General features: G+C 53.5%; 1 protein-coding gene across 4 annotated transcripts in view; it reads left to right on the forward strand.

Annotated features, from left to right (window-relative positions):
• spred1 (sprouty related EVH1 domain containing 1) overlaps nt 1-22,872 on the forward strand; it is a 47,277-nt gene that overhangs the window by 6,361 nt on the left and 18,044 nt on the right. For 3 of the 4 annotated variants that reach the window (XM_056426740.1, XM_056426742.1, XM_056426741.1), the window contains 2 exons: nt 6,480-6,750; nt 14,706-14,874. In XM_056426740.1, the coding sequence (XP_056282715.1) occupies nt 6,480-6,750; nt 14,706-14,874 (440 nt within the window). Of the gene's footprint in view, nt 1-4,113; nt 5,949-6,102; nt 6,259-6,479; nt 6,751-14,705; nt 14,875-22,872 lie in introns of those variants that run through there. The other variant, XM_056426743.1, reaches the window with a different exon arrangement.

The raw sequence follows: 22,872 nt of genomic DNA on the forward strand, positions 1-22,872 counted from the left end.
ATCGTGACGAGCTCTGTTTTTATTCCCGGCGTCTCGTCCGGCCTGCTGTCGCCACGGCCGCGTGGCGACAGACTGTCTGCGCCTGCAGTTGCCGCTGGTTATTTAGGGGAGTCGAACCGTAGCTCATTGGCCAGCTAGCTTGCGCCGTTCGGATTGGATGCCCTGCTGGGATCGACGGCTCAGATCACATGTTCTTGATCACATGTTAATGATCACATGTTCTTGATCACATGTTAATGATCACATGTTCGTTATCACATGTTCCTGATCACATGTTCATTATCACATGTTCTTGATCACATGTTCTTGATCACATGTTCGTTATCACATGTTCCTGATCACATGTTCATTATCACTTGTTCTTGATCACATGTTCCTGATCACATGTTCTTGATCACATGTTCGTGATCACATGTTCCTGATCACATGTTCCTGATCACATGTTCTTGATCACATGTTCGTGATCACATGTTCTTGATCACATGTTCCTGATCACATGTTCCTGATCACATGTTCGTGATCACATGTTCCTGATCACATGTTCTTGATCACATGTTCGTGATCACATGTTCCTGATCACATGTTCGTTATCACATGTTCTTGATCACATGTTCGTTATCACATGTTCTTGATCACATGTTCCTGATCACATGTTCCTGATCACATGTTCTTGATCACATGTTCTTGATCACATGTTCCTGATCACATGTTCTTGATCACATGTTCTTGATCACATGTTCCTGATCACATGTTCTTGATCACATGTTCCTGATCACATGTTCTTGATCACATGTTCTTGATCACATGTTCGTGATCACATGTTCTTGATCACATGTTCCTGATCACATGTTCGTTATCACATGTTCCTGATCACATGTTCATTATCACATGTTCTTGATCACATGTTCCTGATCACATGTTCTTGATCACATGTTCTTGATCACATGTTCCTGATCACATGTTCGTTATCACATGTTCTTGATCACATGTTCCTGATCACATGTTCGTTATCACATGTTCCTGATCACATGTTCTTGATCACATGTTCGTGATCACATGTTCTTGATCACATGTTCGTGATCACATGTTCGTGATCACATGTTCGTGATCACATGTTCGTGATCACATGTTCTTGATCACATGATCGTGATCACATGTTCGTGATCACATGTTCGTGATCACATGTTCTTGATCACATGTTTGTGATCACATGTTCGTGATCACATGTTCCTGATCACATGTTCGTGATCACATGTTCCTGATCACATGTTCGTGATCACATGTTCGTGATCACATGTTCGTGATCACATGTTCTCTGTCCCTCAGTGAGGCGATCACAGCGATCGGAAACCAACTTCATCCTCTTCCGGCTCCACGGCGCCTTCCTGACGCCGCTGTTTGGTTGCGGTTGATTCCATTTTGATAAATTCTCAACTGGTTGATATTGTTCTGCTCCATTAACCCCTCGACTGCCGCTGTGGGCAGGCGGGTCTGCATCCAATACATCGAGACCGAACTTACAGGACGGCGGTTCGATCGGATCGGTAACTTGTGTTTATTTTCTCTATCGTATTTGAGAGATCCCCCCCTCCTTCAAAAGGCCGACAACCCAAAGTGTTCTGGTGAAGCCGGACGGCCCGACGGCCTTCCTCCGGGTCGACGCCAGGGAGAGATGAGGAGGAAGAGGGGCGATGGAAAAAAAGAGGTGGGGTGCTATTCCCCCTTTTCTGATGCTAATGAGAGGAGGACTGCAGCTCTTAGCTTGCAGAGCGCGTCTCCCTGCCGGACGTCGTGGAGGACAAACCTCCAGGGATCCAAGAACGGGACATTTCAGCAGAGAAGCGGCCATTGTGTAGTGAGAGGCAGCCGGGGAGGGGGAGAGAGAGAGGGAGGAGAGGGGGAGGGGAGAGGGGAGAGGGGGAGGGAGGAGAGAGGAGAGAGGGAGAGGGAGGAGGAGGAGGAGGGTGAGGGAGGAGGAGGAGGGAGGGAGAGGAGGGAGCAGGGAGGAGGAGGAGGAGAGGGAGAGGGAGGGGGGAGGAGAGGGAGGGGGAGAGAGGGAGGAGAGAGGAGGGAGAGAGGGAGGGGGAGGAGAGGAGGGAGGGAGGGAGGGGGGGAGGGGGAGAGGGAGGAGGGGAGGGAGGGGGGGGGGGGAGAGAGGGGGGAGGGGGAGGGGAGGGGAGGAGGGAGGGAGGGGGGAGAGGGGGGGGAGGGTGAGGGAGGAGGGGAGGAGGGGAGGAGAGGAGAGGGGGAGAGGGAGGAGAGGGAGGGGGAGACGAGGGGGGAGAGGGGGGAGGAGAGGGAGGGTGAGTTGGCGAGCACCCAGGGCTCAGGCCACATCCTCTCTCTGCTCTCACTCCTCCTCCTTCCCTTCTTCTCCCCCTCCTATCTTTCTTTCAATCCCCTCCCCTCAGACCCCTGCTCCCCCCTCCCCTCTGGGGGGGGGAGCCCATGGCTGAGACGGGAGCAAAGCATGATGGTATACTGGAGCCCAGTGGTCCCAGTGGTCCCAGTGGTCCGGAGCGCCAGACAAACGGACACTTTGTCCACGGAGGAAATGTCCCAGGATCCCGTTCTGCACCACACACTGCCGCCTCCTCTCCTCTCCCCTCCTCTCTCTCTCCTCTCTCCTCCTCCTCCTCTCCCTCTCCCTCCTCTCTCTCTCTCCCTCTCTCCTCCTCCTGCTCCTCCTCCTCCCTCCCCCTCTCCTCCTCCCTCTCTCCTCCTCCTCCTCCCTCTCTCCTCCCTCCCTCCTCTCTCATCCTCTCCTCCTCTCCTCTCCTCCTCTCCTCTCCTCTCCTCTCCTCTCCTCTCTCCTCCTCTCCTCTCTCCTCTCCTCTCTCCTCCTCTCTCCTCCTCTCCTCTCCTCTCTCCTCTCCTCTCCTCTCCTCTCCTCCTCTCTCCTCTCCTCTCTCTCCTCCTCTCCTCTCCTCTCCTCCTCTCCTCTCTCCTCTCTCCTCCTCTCCTCTCCTCTCTCCTCTCCCCTCTCCTCCTCCTCTCCTCTCCTCTCTCTCTCCTCTCCTCTTCTCTCCTCTCTCCTCTCCTCCTCTCCTCTCCTCTCCTCTCTCCTCTCCCCTCCTCTCTCTCCTCTCCTCTCTCTCCCCTCCTCTCCTCTCCTCTCCTCTCCTCCTCTCCTCTCCTCTCCTCTCCTCTCCTCTCCCTCTCTCTCCTCTCCTCTCCTCCTCTCCTCCTCCTCTCCTCTCCTCTCCTCCTCTCCACCTCCTCTCCTCTCCACCTCCTCTCCTCTCCTCTCCTCTCCTCTCCTCCTCTCCCTCTCCTCTCCTCTCCTCCCTCTCCTCTCCTCTCCTCTCCTCTCCTCTCCTCTCCTCTCCTCTCCTCTCCTCTCCTCTCTCTCCTCTCTCTCCTCTCTCTCTCCTCTCCTCTCCTCTCCTCCCCTCTCCTCTCCTCTCCTCTCTTCTCTCGTCTCCCTCTCCCTCTCCTCTCCTCTTTTCTTCTCTTCTCTTCTTTTCTCATTCTAGCCATGTTAGTGTTTGCTCTTTGCTCTCACTTTAATGAGGTTTTAAGATACATTTAATTGTAACTTATATTCATTGTAACTCACAGCATGTCTGTACACATCATGCTGTGTAGATGCTGATGCACATCCTATTGGTCAAAATAAAAGGTCATATTCAAATGCACCCTGTTCCCATCCATAGCCTCCTCCTCCTCCTCCTCTTCCTCCTCTCCCAACAGTCCTCTGTTACACTCTCACCCCTCCCCTTGCTTTTCTCTCCTGCTTTTGGTCGGAAATGAAGTCAGTCATCCAGCAGAATAACTTGGAATAATTTGGAATGGGGGGCTCTTTTCTCTCTATCCCCCCCCCCCTCCTCCCCCGGCCAGCTGATCTGCTTCCGCTTTCAATTGTGTGTCCAGTCGACTGTGTGCTCCCAGCAAGGGGCGTGGAGGCCGGCCTTTGTCTCCGCCATCCCACTCTGAACTGTGTGTGTGTGTGTGTGTGTGTGTGTGTGTGTGTGTGTGTGTGTGTGTGTGTGTGTGTGTGTGTGTGTGTGTGTGTGTGTGTGTGTGTGTGTGTGTGTGTGTGTGTGTGTGTGTGTGTGTGTGTGTGTGTGTGTGTGTGTGTGTGTGTGTGTGAGAGGGATGCAGCAGGTTGCACTCAAACATCTTTTTGGATTCCTTACGGCTTTTCCCTTCAGAAAGGAACGGGTTTCGATGAGGGAGGAAGAGGAGCGGCTGTAACTTGTTTTATTCCCTTGCTTTAAAGATGTTAAATATATGTCGTCCAGTTGTCTGTTGTTGGTTGGGTTGGGCTGCAGGTTTCAGACACAACTATTTAAATTAGTTTCAGGTATGTCTCCTGTTCCTCGACTGAATGCAAGTTAGATAGAAACTGTGCGTCTACACTCTCAGACTTCCTCTCCGGCCTGTGAGGGTCACGGCTGTGTGTGATGGAGGGCTGAAGGGTCAGGCCGGGTCATTGTGCCCTGGTCGTGGCTGAGCGACGCCACCGCCTGCCTTCTGTTCACCCCAGGGACCCCTGCGTGACTGACAGCCCCTCCTGCACCCATCACCGCATCCTTTATTGGGGGCCACAGAGGGCAGCAGCATTCCCCTCTGGAGCTGGTTATGCTGCTCCGACGTCTCCCTGCTGCGGCGCGGTCCTCGCGTCCGGTTCACACGACTTCTGTGGCGCCGCGATGAGCTGCAACCAGAACGGTGCTGCTGGGAGTGAGCGAGGGGGAAGTCAGTGGTGGTGGTGTTTCTGTCAACTTCCCACCACCAGTTCCTGCAACACGGCTGTGATGGGAGCGCCTTGAGGTGGACAAGAGACTCATCATGTTGGGTTGAATCCATTCTTTATCTGTGATGGTCCAGATATCTGGTATCTGCTCGGCTTTAATTGGCAGGATTGTTGCTTTTCTTGTTAAAACTCATTGAGTGGCAGAAATAACTCTGGAATATTTGGAAACGTCCTTGGTGTTATGAAGATTAAAATAACAAGTCGAGGACGTACAGCGTGGTCCACGTCTGTCTTCCCCCTTGACTGAATAAGCTCACGGCCAAACTGTCGGCCAATCAGACGGTCAGACGGGCGCACGGCGACTTCATGGAGCATCGTTGAAGGATTGAGCCACTGAGGATTGTCTGGATACGACAAAACTACCAACATCTGTGCTTCAGAACTCTCGACAAAACATAATCCGATCTAAATAATATGACAACAAATGCCAGTTAAACATGATGTAGCTGCAGCTCCATTAATTATTTTACCAACTTGTCAAATCTCCTGTCGATGAAGCAATAAGAGGATTATGAACACAACCTCGACCTGTTCTGACCTTTTCATTGGATGTGACAAAGTGGTTGGCAGATGGTTATTATGGCGACATCGAGCGTTTCATTTGGAGTCTCGTTTCTGATGAAGAGTCCAAAACACTCTGACCTCTGGTTTGGGTCTCCTGCTCTTCTTCTGTCCCGTCAGTGTACCTGTGACCTTTTCCACACGTCATGTGATGTATTATTATTCTATTCTTTCAGGAGCTCTCGGACCTCGTCTTTAATACGTTACCAGGAGTGTCTGCAAAGCGCTGGTCTCAGCACAACCTGACCGTTGTTGTGTCCGGTGGCCCGAGGCAGTCCGTGTTATCTAATCGGGGAAACGTCTGACTCTCAGTGAGCAGAGGAGCCGGGAGGATGGTGTTTAATTCTGATGTCTGATGAATAGTCTGCATGAAAGGCGTGAGACGATCTCCTGCAGTGATCCATCCAGTCGTGGTCACAATATGACCGTTCAGGACTGTTGGACATGTGACTGATCACCAATGTAAAGACAGTTAATACCCTCCCTCTCTATTTGGGCCTGTAATCTTTTGTATTCCTCATGTAGATACAGTTGTTGTTGATGGCTGTGATTCAAAGTCCTCTGAGGTGTCATGAGGAAGACGCTTTCGGGTAAAGGTTGGAGACCACCGCCTGAACGTGGCCATATGGTCAGTCACCCTCCGGCCGGGTTAAACACACACCGACTGCTTCTAAATAGAGAGATCTTCTCCCGTGGTCTGTTACATCATGCTCTGAAACCCCAAATATACAATGAATCCATCGTTGATTCCTTGACTTCGCTCCTTCACCTTCTGTTTTCAGTTGAGTTGGTTTCGGCGAGCTCGCTGCTATGAGCCGCTTCTGACCCCGAGTGTTGGAGGAGAAGTGCAGCAGCTCTTTCTGGTGTTCATGTGGACATGTTGGACCCCCTGTGGAGCGTGTGCTCTCGGACCGCTGGATGCCGTTCAACTGAATTATGTGTGATGATATTTTATATTTCATGTCTGCTTTCGATGTCTTTGCAAACCAAGTGATATAAAAGGTCACCAAAACAATTCCTTCACAGACATGACGCATTGAAATGTTGATTACTGCTGATTCTGTTCACTCAACTCATTTTTTTCTCGCTCCTCTTCTTTTCTTTTTGTGTTCCTCCCTGTCCTCCTCCCCTCCTCCCCTCCCCCCCCTCCCCCCCACAGTGACAGTTATGCGCGTGTGAGAGCAGTGGTCATGACTCGTGATGACTCGAGTGGCGGGTGGCTCCCCCTGGGGGGCGGCGGCCTGAGCTGCGTCACCGTCTATAAGGTCAGCCGGGCGGAGGACGGCGGCAGCAGCCACAGCGGAGGCAGCGGGGGGAGCAGCAGCAGCCCCGCCCCCTGTAGCTCCACCCACAGCCCCGCCCCCAGCCCCACCCCCAGCCCCACCGCTGTGGAATTTCACATCAAGGGCGAGAGGCTCAAAGACAAACTGGTAAGGAACCTGGAGCTGAAGGCAGGAAGTGTGTTCTTGTTATTGCATCATATCATCACCACAGGTGAACCTGTTCACCCCGAGTCCGTCAGGGCCACGAAGCAGAGATGGTGATGAGATCACGGAGCCCCCCGTCCCCTCCGCCTCGCACACAGGAAGTGGTTGTTTGGCTTTCCTCCATGGCGCAGGTATCTGAGAATAGGAGCGCCTGCGTGACGCCGTGATGCATGATGACATCATCAGGGCAGATTACTCCGGAGAGGAGGATGTGGATAGAGCTGCAGGTGGGAGAGGGGTGGAGGCTGCCGGTGACCTTGGTGACCTTCTGCTCTGACCCGTCCTGGGGTCAGATCCGGTCTCTGGTCACGAGATGGACCCCGTCTGTCAGGAGCCACCGGGAGGCTCAGCCCGGTGGCTCCTGACAGCCGGGGTCCATCACGTGACCTCTGGCTCAACGCACTGTGTGTGCGTGTGTCTGTGTGTCTGTGTCTGTGTGTGCTTTGCATTTACGGCGTGTCGGTGTTTGTGCGTTGCTATCCAAGAGTGTGTCTGTGTCTGTGTGTGTGTGTGTGTGTGTGTGTGTGTGTCTCTGTGTGTGTGTGTGTGTGTGTGTGTCTGTGTGTGTGTGTGTGTCTGTGTGTGTGTGTGTGTGTGTATGTCTGTGTGTGTGTGTGTGTGTGTGTGTGTGTGTGTGTGTGTGTGTGTCTGTGTGTGTGTGTGTCTGTGTGTGTGTGTGTCTGTGTGTGTGTCTGTGTGTGTGTGTGTGTCTGTGTGTGTGTCTGTGTGTGTCTGTGTGTATGTGTGTGTGTGTCTGTGTGTGTGTGTGTGTGTGTCTGTGTGTGTGTGTGTGTGTGTCTGTGTATGTGTGTGTCTGTGTGTGTCTGTGTGTGTGTGTATGTGTCTGTGTGTGTGTCTGTGTGTGTATATGTGTGTGTGTGTGTGTGTGTCTGTGTGTGTATGTATATGTGTGTCTGTGTGTGTATATGTGTGTGTGTGTATGTGTGTGTGTCTGTGTGTGTGTGTATGTGTGTGTGTATGTGTGTCTCTGTGTGTCTGTGTGTGTGTGTGTGTGTGTCTGTGTGTGTATGTGTGTCTGTGTATGTGTGTGTGTCTGTGTGTGTCTGTGTGTGTGTGTGTGTGTGTGTGTGTGTGTGTGTGTGTGTGTGTGTGTGTATGTGTGTGTGTGTGTGTCTGTGTGTGTATGTGTGTGTGTGTGTGTCTGTGTGTGTGTGTGTGTGTGTGTGTGTGTGTGTGTGTGTGTGTGTGTGTGTGTGTGTGTGTCTGTGTGTGTGTGTGTGTGTGTGTGTGTGTCTGTGTGTGTGTGTGTGTGTGTGTGTGTGTGTGTGTGTGTCTGTGTGTCTGTGTGTGTGTGTGTGTGTGTGTGTGTGTGTGTGTGTCTGTCTGTGTGTGTGTGTGTGTGTGTGTGTGTCTGTGTGTGTGTGTCTGTGTGTGTCTGTGAACTCTCCTGGCCTCCTATGGCAGAACCGAAGCACCTCACAGAAGAGCAGCACTGGTTGTGGCCGAGCTGAGGCGTTACAGCATCGACGTCGCCGCTCCTTGATGAAGGGTCGCTGAGAGAGGAAGGGTCCGGTTACACCTTCTTCTGGAAAGGCGATCCCCCAGGTGGACAACATCTGCACGGTGTGGGACTGGCCATCAAGAACACACACAAGACTCACTGAAACACCTGTGGGCATCAGTGAAGGACTGGTGACCCTCCGTATCCCCCTGGAGAAGAACCGCTTTGCTCCACTTCTTAGTGTGTATGCGCCAACACTGCCATCCGACACTGAGGTTAAAGACTCATTCAGTCACTGGATGAGGCTCTCCACCGGATCCCCAAGACAAGATCCTCCTCCTTGGGGACTTCAATGCTCGTGTGGGGCAGAGTGACAGGATATGGAAAGGAGTGCTTGGCAGGCATGGTGTTGGTCAGGCCAACTCAAATGGCATGAGATGACTTCCTCTCTGCTCTGAGCACAACCTGACCATAACCAACACCATCTTCCAGCAAAAGAACAAATATAAACCATCATGGATGCACCCACGCTCTAAACATTGGCACCTGATTGACTATGTCATCGTGAGACGTTGTGACATCAAAGACGTTCTCATATGCCGGGCCATGAGGTGCAGAATGCTGGACAGACCACAGGATGATCGTGGCCAAAGTCCACATGAGCGTACGCCCCCCCATGCGGAGACGTGGGGTCAGTGGGAGCCGCTTAGACTGCCCGTCTGAAGGATACCAGCACAAGAAATGAGTTCCGATGCTCCCTGGCTGAAAAACTTGAAGAGCTTGAACTCACCTTGAGAGGAGGGAATGACACAGACCAGCAGTGGACCGCTATCAGCTCAGCCCTTCATGGAGCAGCAGCCCACACAATCGGCTATAAGACCAAAAACCACCAGGACTGGTTTGACAATAACTCAGACACATTACATTACATTACATGTCATTTAGCAGACGCTTTTATCCAAAGCGACTTACAATAAGTACATTTCAACCTAGAGTACAAACTAAGAACAACAAGAATACAGGAAGTAACATTTCCTCAACATAGTCGAACTACAAATGTACCATAAGTAAGTGCTATTTAAGTGCCACTGAAGTGCAAATCTGTGTTTTAATCCAGACACCATCCGTAACTCACTGAACGCCATGCACAAAGCACACCAGGCAACCCTGAAAAACCCCTCATTGAGCACCGCCAGACAGACATGGCAGAGGGCGAGGCGTGAAGTGCAAAGGACCCTACGGACAATGCACAACAAGTGGTGGACAGAGAAGGCACAGGAAATCCAATCTTTCGCTGATAGAAATGATATGCATAACTTTTACAATGCAGTCAAATCTATCTACGGCCCAACAAACCACTGCATCACTCCTGTTCAAACCGCAGATGGGCTCAGAGTCCTAAAAGACCAGAGCAGTATCCTGGAGAGGTGGGCTGAACATTTTAATACCCTGCTTCATCAGGCCTCTGAAGCAGACCGCACCATCCTGGATCAGCTGCCTGAACTTCCACCGATTGACAACCTTAACCAACCCCCGACCTTCCTGGAGGTCCTGTCAGCCGTCCGCTCTCTGAAGAACAACACGTCTCCTGGCATGGACCAGAGCCCTGCGGAGCTGCTTCAACAGGGTGGTTACCTCTGGACAAGAGCGCTACATCAACACATCACTAAAGTATGGGCTGATGACAACATCCCACAGCAATGGAGAGATGCCACAATTGTCACTATATATAAGAACAAAGGTGACAAGACCATCTGTGGCAACCACAGGGGGATATCACTCCTTGCTGCTGCTGGTCAGGTCCTGGCCACGGTGCTGCTGCAGAGGCTCCTCAACATCACAGAGGCTCCCGGAGTCACAGTGTGGCTTTAGGAGGAACAGGAGCACAGTCGACATGGTCTTCACAGCCCGGCAGCTTCAGGGAAAGTGCAGGGAGCAACATCAAGACCTGTTTATGGCTTTTGTCGACCTCTCCAAAGCCTTCGACACTGTGCAGAGAGACCTACTGTGGGACATCCTGCTCCGCTTTGGATGCCCTAACAAGTTTGTCAACATCCTCCGACAGTTTGATGATGGTCTGAATGCTCGGGTGACAATAGGAGGACAAGAGTCTGCCTCCTTCCCTGTGTGCACAGGGGTCAGGCAGGGTGTGTACTAGCACCAGCTCTTTAACATCTTCCTCCTATGCGTCACCCAGCTGCTCCATAAGGACATTGAGGACAACAGCGGGGTGACAGTCGTCTATCGGCTCGATGGCAACCTCTTTAACATCAGGAGGCTGCAGGCCACCACCAAGCTGCACAGAGGGAGGTCCTTGAGCTGCAGGATGCAGATGACTGAGCTCTGGTGGCTCCACAGACCTCCTGTCCTGGATCAGCTGTGAAGGCTTCCAGCAAGATGGGGCTGATCACCAAAACAGAGGTAGTCAGTGGAGCACCAACATCCCACCACGCCACCCATCTTCAGCATCAATGATAAGCATCTGTCTGCAGTACCATCATTCAAATACCTCGGGAGTATCCTCTGAGGACAATGACATCCACAATGAGGTCCAGAACAGAATCAAACAAGCATCAACTGCCTTTGGGAGACTCAGGCGCCGGGTCTTTCAAAACAAGAACTTATATCTCCATACAAAAATCTCTGTGTATCAAGCAGTTTGCATCACCACCCTCCTGTACAGCTGTGAAGCCTGGGTCACTTACAGCCGCCATGTGAAGTCCCTGGAGCATTTTCACATCCGCTGTCTCCAGCGAATGCTAGGAATCACTTGGCGTGACCGAGTGCCACGCCCAGATCCTCAGGAGAGCAGGAGCATGGAGGCCTCCATCACCACGCCCATATCCTCAGGAGAGCAGGAGCATGGAGGCCACCATCACCACGACCAGATCCTCAGGAGAGCAGGCTGTAGGAGCATGGAGGCCACCATCACCACTACCAGCTACGATGGCTGGGGCACGTTATAAGGATGTTATAAGGATGTTATAAGGATGTTATAAGGATGTTATTAGGATTCCCCTCAACCGGCTGCCTCACTAAGTGCTGTGTGGTCAGCTCGCCCAAGGCCAGCGCTCTGCTGGAGGCAGAAGAAGCTCTAAAGACCAGATAAAAACAGCGCTAAAGAAATGTAAAATCAGGCCAGGGGACCTGAGGCTGCTGAGCGTAACACCTGGCGTCAGATGTGCCAAGACGGGACCACAGGAGGAGGACAGGAGGCAGGAAGAAGGCAGACAAGAAAAACAACCAAGGTTGCCAGGACAACCACTCCTACAGACACATGTCCACCTGGGACAAGACCTATGGATCCAGGAGAGGAGAGGAGGAGAGGAGAGGAGAGGAGGAGGAGGAGGAGGAGGAGGAGAGGAGGAGGAGGAGAGGAGGAGAGGAGGAGAGAGGAGGAGAGGACTACACAGCCACCAGAAAACTCACCGCTGAAAGTCAGAAGTGGACGTCATCATCGGCTTCGATGGACAACTACAAGCAAGCAAGTGTGTGTGTGTGTGTGTGTGTGTGTGTGTGTGTGTGTGTGTGTGTGTCTGTGTGTGTGTGTGTGTGTGTCTCTGTGTCTGTGTCTCTGTGTGTGTGTCTGTCTGTGTCTCTGTGTGTGTCTGTGTCTCTGTCTGTGTGTGTCTGTGTCTGTGTGTGTCTGTCTGTGTGTGTGTGGCGCATAGGACAGGGTGTGAGTGGATGCTGTCGTTCAGAGGGGGTGTAGACCCGTCTCAGAGACCCAGCTGTTCCGGTTGGGTGTGAAGGCCCCGCCCCCCGGCCGTCTGAGGTCTGTCTGCCTCCCGGAGCGCCGCCTGGCGTCGAGCGATGAAGAGAGGCGGAGCGACGGGAACAACAGGGACAGAAAACCACGTCACAATACGCTCGCCATCGTCAGAAAATACAACGCAGGGCAAGATCATCACTTTGTCTCAAGCGGTGATGTCAGAGTTCTGATCTCAGAGGTAAACACAAAGACCATCACGATGCTGTCTGGGTGACGTTGAAACAGGAGAGGGAGGGGGAGGAGCCTCTGAACGTCCGCGTTCGCCACGTCGCTGAGAACGCCACGGGGACGTCCCCGAGGGAGAGCGAGCAAGAAAGGAAGTAACAGATCTGAGATGCAGTTATTTTGAAATCACAAAGGCACATTCCTGGCGGGTGGAAATAAAGTGAGTGTAGCTGCATAAGAGATGGGCGGGGCCAGGAAACGGAGGCGGAGCCAGAGAGGGATCTGTCTCTAAGCGCAGTGATGCGGCACAGAGAGGACTGGTGATGACTCAGCTGGCTCTCCATATAGCGACCAATCACTCTCCTTCTGGCCCCCTCCCTCTCTCTCTCTCTCTCTCTCTCTCTCTCTCTCTCTCTCTCTCTCTCTCTCTCTCTCTCTCTCTCTCTCTCTCTCTCTCTCTCTCTGTCTCTCTCTCTCTCTCTCTCTCTCTCTCTCTGTCTCTCTCTCTCTCTCTCTGTCTCTCTCTGTCTCTCTCTCTCTCTCTCTCTCTCTCTCTCTCTCTCTCTCTCTCTCTCTGTCTCTCTCTCTGTCTCTGTCTCTCTCTCTGTCTCTCTCTCTGTCTTCTCTCTCTCTCTCTCTCTCTGTCTCTCTCTCTCTCTCTCTCTGTCTCTCTCTCTGTCTCTCTCTCTCTCTCTCTCTCTCTCTCTCTCTCTCTCTCTCTCTCTCTCTCTCTCTCTCTCTCTCTCTCTCTCTCTCTCTCTCTCTCTCTCTCTCTCTCTCTCTCTCTCTCTCTCTCTCTGTCTCTCTCTCTCTCCCGATGTGATGCCGATGTATACCGATGTGAACGCGGTGTCCAGGCTCTGGACACCGCGTCGGTGGAGTCGTGTGTTCTCCCGGTCACCTCGTCATGTGATTGTTTGACTCCTTTTGTATCCAGCACCGTCACCGAGAAGTCTTGAAGTGATAATTACAATTCTGATGGCAGAGGCGGTGTTCATAAATTGTGGCCTGATTCCTCCCTCTTGGTTTCATGTCTGCATGTAAACGTAGTGTCTTTCTCTCTCTCTCTTTCTTTCTCTCTTTCTCTTCCCCCATTTCCACTCTCACGCTATCTCTTCACTACTCTCTGCACGTCTCACCTCCGTCTCCGTCCCTCTCCTCTAACGTCTCCAGCCTCTGTTCTGTCTCTGTTGGGGGGGGTCCTCCTCCTCCTCCTCCTCCTCTCTTTTCTCTGAGCACAGTGTGGAATGCGGTGTTATGTATCGTCCTTCCATGCAACTGTGATACTTCCTCCTCTGTTGGCCTCGCTGTGCGCTCACCTTACGGCTCCATTCAGTCTCGCCTCCACAATCAGCCCCAGAGCCCCCCCCCACACCTATCCTCCTCATATCCATCCCTCTCTTCTTTCCTCCCCTCATCCACTGGCTCTGGATCAACAGGCTTAACCTTTGCCCCTGCTTCTCTTGGAGGGCATGTATGCGTAGCAACGGTGACACCAGGACGGTGTTGTGAGACGTCTTCCACGCGCACAAAGGGATGTTGTCACCGAGGATGCAAAGCGTCTCTCGCTCTCTCCGGATGAACGTAGACCTGTGTGCTTTCTGGCCAACCTCCCGTCCAGCTGCCACGTATCGGCCTCTGAAAGCGCGTTGACCGTTGTCCAGCTTGACGGCGAGCGGTGCCATCTGCCTCCACTAGAGCGTCGGTCTGAGACCGGTCCTCTGGAGAGGCTGCTCACTGCAGAGAGGCACAGTGTGGCACTCAGAGTCATTGAGCTTTTCATCAGCTCACACATTCTCTCACGCAGATCGCCATGCGCACGCTCACACATTCACACCCCATTAAGACGCCTCTCGTGCACGCCGGTGAAACACCTCAAAGACTGTAATGGCGTCTCTCATTTCATGTAATCTGCCTGGAGGAAGGCCGGGAGGCGGCCAGGAGTCCTGATTAATAATAGGCTTTGGAAACAGTCTCTCTGCCACACACTCGGGCTGCCTGACACTTACGCGCCCCCACCACTGCTCTGCAACTTTATCATCATCTGTAATGAAAACCCACCATTTAAAATATGTTTTACAAATTATCCAAAGAAGTATGTGAAATTAATGGGTTTGGGGTTTTCTTCGTTTTCTATTTTAGAAACTCTGAAGTTAGTGTAGTTCCAGATGCAGGCCTCTACTTGTACTCTCTCTCCTTCTCTCTGTCTCTCTCTCTCTCTCTCTCTTACTCTCTTTCTCTGTCTCTTTCTCTCTATCTCTCTCTCACTCTCTTTCTCTCTCCTTCTCTCTCTCTCTCTCTCTCTCTCTCTCTCTCTCTCTCTCCATGTTGGTGTGGAATGATGCGTGTACCCCTGTGAGTGTCATCATTAAACCTCTTAAATAATGCAGCTGCCAGTCAGCATTCTAATTTGGCTTGACCAGATACAAATGGGATTCCATTAAGTGCTAATGTGCATTGTTTCACTCTCTAAAACGTTGTGTGTGTGTGTGTTGACAGGTGGTGCTGGAGTGTGTCCTGCAGAAAGGCCTCGTCTACAACAAGGTCAACCCCATCTTCCACCACTGGAGGATCAACAACAAGAAGTTCGGACTGACTTTCCAGAGCCCCGCTGACGCCCGCGCCTTCGACCGGGGCGTCCGTCGGGCCGTAGAGGACATCAACCAAGGTGTGTGTGTGTGTGTGTGTGTTCATGGTGCATGTGTGTGTTTTTTGTAACTCAAGAACAAAACCCCAGATTTGTTTGAAATTCGCTCTGAGGTGGCGCTGTACTTCCATCCAGGACGTGTCCAGTGACAGCAGTCACGTGTGTGAGCGTGGCGGTCATGTGTGTGAGTGTGGTGGTCACGTGTGTGAGCGTGGTGGTCATGTGTGAGCGTGGTGGTCATGTGTGAGCGTGGTGGTCACGTGTGTGAGCGTGGTGGTCATGTGTGTGAGCGTGGTGGTCATGTGTGTGAGCGTGGTGGTCATGTGTGTGAGCATGGTGGTCATGTGTGAGCGTGGTGGTCATGTGTGAGCGTGGTGGTCATGTGTGAGCGTGGTGGTCACGTGTGTGAGCGTGGTGGTCACGTGTGAGCGTGGTGGTCACGTGTGTGAGCGTGGTGGTCATGTGTGAGCGTGGTGGTCATGTGTGAGCGTGGTGGTCATGTGTGAGCGTGGTGGTCATGTGTGAGCGTGGTGGTCATGTGTGTGAGCGTGGTGGTCATGTGTGAGCGTGGTGGTCATGTGTGAGCGTGGTGGTCATGTGTGTGAGCGTGGTGGTCATGTGTGCCAGGGTGGTGGTCATGTGTGAGCGTGGTGGTCATGTGTGGAGCGTGGTGGTCATGTGTGAGCGTGGTGGTCATGTGTGGCGTGGTGGTCATGTGTGAGCGTGGTGGTCATGTGTGAGCGTGGTGGTCATGTGTGAGCGTGGTGGTCATGTGTGAGCGTGGTGGTCATGTGTGTGGCGTGGTGGTCATGTGTGAGCGTGGTGGTCATGTGTGTGGCGTGGTGGTCATGTGTGAGCGTGGTGGTCATGTGTGTGGCGTGGTGGTCATGTGTGAGCGTGGTGGTCATGTGTGAGCGTGGTGGTCATGTGTGAGCGTGGTGGTCATGTGTGGCGTGGTGGTGATGTGTGAGCGTGGTGGTCATGTGTGAGCGTGGTGGTCATGTGTGAGCGTGGTGGTCATGTGTGGCGTGGTGGTGTGTGAGCGTGGTGGTCATGTGTGGCGTGGTGGTCATGTGTGTGAGCGTGGTGGTGGTCATGTGTGAGCGTGGTGGTCATGTGTGAGCGTGGTGGTCATGTGTGAGGGTGGTGGTCATGTGTGGCGTGGTGGTCATGTGTGAGCGTGGTGGTCATGTGTGAGCGTGGTGGTCATGTGTGAGCGTGGTGGTCATGTGTGAGCGTGGTGGTCATGTGTCTGAGCGTGGTGGTCATGTGTGTGCGTGGTGGTGAGCGTGGTGGTCATGCGTGTAAGCGTGGTGGTCATGTGTGTGAGCGTGGTGGTCATGTGTGAGCGTGGTGGTCATGTGTGAGCGTGGTGGTCATGTGTGAGCGTGGTGGTCATGTGTGTGAGCGTGGTGGTCATGTGTGAGCGTGGTGGTCATGTGTGAGCGTGGTGGTCATGTGTGAGCGTGGTGGTCATGTGTGAGCGTGGTGGTCATGTGTGGGCGTGGTGGTCATGTGTGAGCGTGGTGGCCACGTGTGTGAGCGTGGTGGTCATGTGAGCGTGGTGGTCATGTGTGAGCGTGGTGGTCATGTGTGGCGTGTGTCTGGTGGCGTGGTGGTCATGTGTGAGCGTGTTGGTCATGTGTGTGAGCGTGGTGGTCATGTGTGAGCGTGGTGGTCATGTGTGAGCGTGGTGGTCATGTGTGAGCGTGGTGGTCATGTGTGAGCGTGGTGGTCTGTGTGTGGCGTGGTGGTCATGTGTGAGCGTGGTGGTCATGTGTGGCGTGGTGTCATGTGAGCATGGTGGTCATGTGTGAGCGTGGTGGTCATGTGTGAGCGTGGTGGTCATGTGTGAGCGTGGTGGTCATGTGTGAGCGTGGTGGTCATGTGTCTGAGCGTGGTGGTCGTGTGTGAGCGTGGTGGTCATGTGTGAGCGTGGTGGTCATGTGTGAGCGTGGTGGTCATGTGTGAGCGTGGTGGTCGTGTGTGAGCGTGGTGGTCATGTGAGCGTGGTGGTCATGTGTGAGCGTGGGGGTCATGTGTGAGCGTGGTGGTCATGTGTGGCGTGGTGGTCATGTGAGCGTGGTGGTCATGTGTGAGCGTGGTGGTCATGTGTGAGCGTGGTGGTCATGTGTGAGCGTGGTGGTCATGTGTGAGCGTGGTGGTCGTGTGTGTGAGCGTGGTGGTCATGTGTGAGCGTGGTGGTCATGTGTGAGCGTGGTGGTCATGTGTGTGAGCGTGGTGGTCATGTGTGTGAGCGTGGTGGTCATGTGTGAGCGTGGTGGTCATGTGTGAGCGTGGTGGTCATGTGTGAGCGTGGTGGTCATGTGTGAGCGTGGTGGTCATGTGTGAGCGTGGTGGTCATGTGTGAGCGTGGTGGTCATGTGTGTGAGCGTGGTGGTCATGTGTGAGCGTGGTGGTCATGTGTGAGCGTGGTGGTCATGTGTGTGAGCGTGGTGGTCATGTGAGCGTGGTGGTCATGTGTGAGCGTGGTGGTCATGTGTGTGAGCGTGGTGGTCATGTGTGTGAGCGTGGTGGTCATGTGTGAGCGTGGTGGTCATGTGTGTGAGCGTGGTGGTCATGTGTGTGAGCGTGGTGGTCATGTGTGTGAGCGTGGTGGTCATGTGTGTGAGCGTGGTGGTCATGTGTGTGAGCGTGGTGGTCATGTGTGAGCGTGGTGGTCATGTGTGGTGGCGTGGTGGTCATGTGTGTGGCGTGGTGGTCATGTGTGTGAGCGTGGTGGTCATGTGTGAGCGTGGTGGTCATGTGTGTGAGCGTGGTGGTCATGTGTGTGAGCGTGGTGGTCATGTGTGAGCGTGGTGGTCATGTGTGAGCGTGGTGGTCATGTGTGAGCGTGGTGGTCATGTGTGAGCGTGGTGGTCATGTGTGTGAGCGTGGTGGTCATGTGTGAGCGTGGTGGTCATGTGTGAGCGTGGTGGTCATGTGTGAGCGTGGTGGTCGTGTGTGTGAGCGTGGTGGTCATGTGTGAGCGTGGTGGTCATGTGTGAGCGTGGTGGTCATGTGTGTGAGCGTGGTGGTCATGTGTGAGCGTGGTGGTCATGTGTGAGCGTGGTGGTCATGTGTGAGCGTGGTGGTCATGTGTCTGAGCGTGGTGGTCATGTGTGTGAGCGTGGTGGTCATGTGTGAGCGTGGTGGTCATGTGTGTGAGCGTGGTGGTCATGTGTGAGCGTGGTGGTCGTGTGTGTGAGCGTGGTGGTCATGTGTGTGAGCGTGGTGGTCATGTGTGAGCGTGGTGGTCATGTGTGTGAGCGTGGTGGTCATGTGTGAGCGTGGTGGTCATGTGTGAGCGTGGTGGTCATGTGTGAGCGTGGTGGTCATGTGTGAGCGTGGTGGTCATGTGTGAGCGTGGTGGTCATGTGTGAGCGTGGTGGTCATGTGTGTGAGCGTGGTGGTCATGTGTGTGAGCGTGGTGGTCATGTGTGAGCGTGGTGGTCATGTGTGAGCGTGGTGGTCATGTGTGTGAGCGTGGTGGTCATGTGAGCGTGGTGGTCATGTGTGAGCGTGGTGGTCATGTGTGTGAGCGTGGTGGTCATGTGTGGCGTGGTGGTCATGTGGGAGCGTGGTGGTCATGTGTGAGGGGGGTGGTCATGTGTGAGCGTGGTGGTCTTGTGTGAGCGTGGTGGCCATGTCGGTGAGCGTGGTGGTCGTGTGTGAGCGTGGTGGTCATGTGTGTGAGCGTGGTGGTCATGTGTGAGCGTGGTGGTCATGTGTGAGCGTGGTGGTCGTGTGTGAGCGTGGTGGTCATGTGTGTGAGCGTGGTGGTCATGTGTGTGAGCGTGGTGGTCATGTGTGTGAGCGTGGTGGTCATGTGTGTGAGCGTGGTGGTCATGTGTCTGAGCGTGGTGGTCATGTGTGAGCGTGGTGGTCATGTGTGAGCGTGGTGGTCATGTGTGTGAGCGTGGTGGTCATGTGTGAGCGTGGTGGTCATGTGTGAGCGTGGTGGTCATGTGTGTGAGCGTGGTGGTCATGTGTGTGAGCGTGGTGGTCATGTGTGTGTGGTGCGTGAGCGTGGTCATGTGTGAGCGTGGTGGTCATGTGTGAGCGTGGTGGTCATGTGTGTGGCGTGGTGGTCATGTGTCTGAGCGTGGTGGTCATGTGTGAGCGTGGTGGTCATGTGTGAGCGTGGTGGTCGTGTGTGAGCGTGGTGGTCATGTGTGTGAGCGTGGTGGTCATGTGTGAGCGTGGTGGTCATGTGTGAGCGTGGTGGTCATGTGTGAGCGTGGTGGTCATGTGTGTGAGCGTGGTGGTCATGTGTGTGAGCGTGGTGGTCGTGTGTGGTGGCTGTGTGGTGGTGGTCATGTGTGTGAGCGTGGTGGTCATGTGTGAGCGTGGTGGTCATGTGTGAGCGTGGTGGTCGTGTGTGTGAGCGTGGTGGTCGTGTGTGTGAGCGTGGTGGTCATGTGTGTGAGCGTGGTGGTCATGTGTGAGCGTGGTGGTCATGTGTGAGCGTGGTGGTCATGTGTGTGAGCGTGGTGGTCATGTGTGAGCGTGGTGGTCATGTGTGTGAGCGTGGTGGTCATGTGTGTGAGCGTGGTGGTCATGTGTGTGAGCGTGGTGGTCGTGTGTGTGAGCGTGGTGGTCATGTGTGTGAGCGTGGTGGTCATGTGTGTGGCGTGGTGGTCATGTGTGGAGCGTGGTGGTCATCTGTGAGCGTGGTGGTCATGTGTGTGAGCGTGGTGGTCATGTGTGGGCGTGGTGGTCATGTGTGAGCGGGGTGGTCATGTGTGTGAGCGTGGTGGTCATGTGTGTGGCGTGGTGGTCGTGTGAGCGTGGTGGCTGCGTGTGAGCGTGGTGTGTGGCGTGGTGGTCATGTGTGAGCGTGGTGGTCATGTGTGTGTGAGCGTGGTGGTCATGTGTGGCGTGGTGGTCATGTGTGGCGTGGTGTCTGGCGTGGTGGTCATGTGTGAGCGTGGTGGTCATGTGTGTGAGCGTGGTGGTCATGTGTGGCGTGGTGGTCATGTGTGGTCGTGTGAGCGTGGTGGTCATGTGTGGCGTGGTGGTCATGTGAGCGTGGTGGTCGTGTGTGGCGTGGTGGTCATGTGTGTGGCGTGGTGGTCATGTGTGAGCGTGGTGGTCATGTGGCGTGGTGGTCATGTGTGAGCGTGGTGGTCGTGTGTGTGAGCGTGGTGGTCATGTGTGAGCGTGGTGGTCATGTGTGAGCGTGGTGGTCATGTGTGAGCGTGGTGGTCATGTGTGAGCGTGGTGGTCATGTGCGTGGTGGCGTGGTGGCTGTGTGAGCGTGGTGGTCATGTGAGCGTGGTGGTTATGTGTGAGCATGGACATCATGTGTGTGAGCGTGGTGGTCGTGTGTGTGCGCGGGGGGGTCATGTGTGAGCGTGGTGGTCATGTGTGTGGCGTGGTGGTCATGTGTGTGGCGTGGTGGTCATGTGGCGTGGTGGTCATGTGTGAGCGTGGTGGTCGTGTGTGTGAGCGTGGTGGTCATGTGTGTGAGCGTGGTGGTCATGTGTGAGCGTGGTGGTCATGTGTGAGCGTGGTGGTCATGTGTGAGCGTGGTGGTCATGTGTGAGCGTGGTGGTCATGTGTGAGCGTGGTGGTCATGTGTGAGCGTGGTGGTCATGTGTCTGAGCGTGGTGGTCATGTGTGTGAGCGTGGTGGTCATGTGTGTGAGCGTGGTGGTCATGTGTGAGCGTGGTGGTCATGTGTGAGCGTGGTGGTCGTGTGTGAGCGTGGTGGTCGTGTGTGTGAGCGTGGTGGTCATGTGTGTGAGCGTGGTGGTCATGTGTGAGCGTGGTGGTCATGTGTGTGTGTGGTCATGTGTGTGTGTGTGTGTGTGTGACCTAGCACAGCGTTGATTAGCATTGATGACTTCCCCCCCCACCGCTACCTGCTCACTCACCCATTTATCTGAGATGAGTCCTGTACTGTGCACAAGTCACACGGAGGTCAGCGTGGAGGTCGGAGGTCAGCGTGGGCCGCGGCTGCAGGGCTCCACAGTGGAAGATGATCCCTCTAAACAACGCCAAGAAGAGGAGAGGAGAGAGGAGAGAGGAGAGAGGAGAGAGAGGAGAGAGGAGAGAGAGGAGAGGAGAGGAGAGGAGAGGAGAGGTCGCCGCTCGGTGGGATTACTGATCCTAATAAATGAGAATCTTAATAAATGAAAATCCTGATAAATGAGAACATGGACACAAAATGATTCTGAAGGTCAATTCATATTTCAAAGCTCACGTGTCCAGCTGCGCCTCATTTGTTTTGAGACAATAATGTGGATGAAAACAACAGAAGCCTCGGTTCACCTCACCTGTGATGCAACACATCCTCTCTCTCTCTCCTCTCTCTCTCTCTCTCTCTCTCTCTCTCTCTCTCTCTCCCTCCCCCCTGGGATCTTCTCTCTCTGTCTTTCTCTCTCTCTCTCTCTCTCCCCCCTGGGATCTTCTCTCTCTCTCTCCCCCCTGGGATCTTCTCTCTCTCTCTCTCTCCCCTGGGATCTTCTCTCTCTCTCTCTCTCTCTCTCTCTCTGTCTCTCTCTCTCTCTCTCTCTCTCTCTCTCTCCCCCCTGGGATCTTCTCTCTCTCTCTCTCTCCCCCCTGGGATCTTCTCTCTCTCTCTCCCCCCTGGGATCTTCTCTCTCTCTCTCTCTCTCCCCTGGCATCTTCTGTATTCTGCTGTTGTGTAATGCCTCTCCAGCTCAGGCGGGTTCTTCTGCATTCCTGTTGCATCGTTCTGCTGTGTGTGTGTGTACGTGTGTGTGATGCCCGTGTGTGTGATGCCCGTGTGTGTGTGTGTGATGCCCGTGTGTGTGTGTGTGATGCCCGTGTGTGTGTGTGCTCACGTGTGTGTACCAGTCTTGCAGTCCTCTGTTGCCATGGCAACGCCGGGCACACGGCTCAGGCAGCTTTGCGGCCCAGCACTGCCAGAGTCGTGCTGCAGGAACACACACACACGTACACACACACACTTACACACACACACGTACACACACACGTACACACTTACACACACACGTACACACACACGTACACACATACACACACACGTACACACACACGTACACACACATACACACGTACACACATACACACACGTACACACACGTACACACACACACACACGTACACACGTACACACACACGTACACACACACGTACACACACGTACACACACACGTACACACTTACACACACACATACACACATGTACACACATGTACACACACACACACACACGTACACACACACACACACACGTACACACACACACGTACACACACACGTACACACACACACGTACACACACACACACACACACACGTACACACACACGTACACACACGTACACACACACGTACACACACGTACACACACACGTACACACACACACACACACACACACGTACACACACGTACACACGTACACACACACGTACACACACACACGTACACACACACACGTACACACACATGTACACACACACGTACACACACACACACACGTACACACACACGTACACACACACGTACACACACACGTACACACACACACGTACACACACACACACACACACGTACACACACGTACACACATACACGTACACACACACCTAATCCAACTTCCTTTCCGGGACTCATCATGCTTAAATAGTGACTCTTTCTCAGGTTATTCACTTTAAATCTAGTTAAACTTGCTCCACATATCAAAACAGATTTGGAGCCAGACATGTTTTAATTGAGCATATTGACTTTTTAATGACATGACCCGTCACTTGTGTGGTTTGACATCATTTAATTCATCAGACAACCTTTCACTTTAAAGTGTCCTGAACAATAACCACGGAGGCAGGATAGAAACAAATAAGAGCAACTCCTAAACTACACATAAAGAAGAGTTGCGTATCATCATTGACACACAAACATAGCTTCAGATTCATTTTAAACATCTGATTCAGTGTTTAATTAGTACTTCTTGTTGGTTTTCTTTCACGTTCATTTATCGGTGTGTCTCCATGTGACAAGCACCCCTCAGTTATTAGTAGAAAAGGCT

This window comes from Pseudoliparis swirei, chromosome 11 (genome assembly GCF_029220125.1).
Source record: "Pseudoliparis swirei isolate HS2019 ecotype Mariana Trench chromosome 11, NWPU_hadal_v1, whole genome shotgun sequence".
NCBI classification, from domain to species: Eukaryota; Metazoa; Chordata; class Actinopteri; order Perciformes; family Liparidae; genus Pseudoliparis; species Pseudoliparis swirei.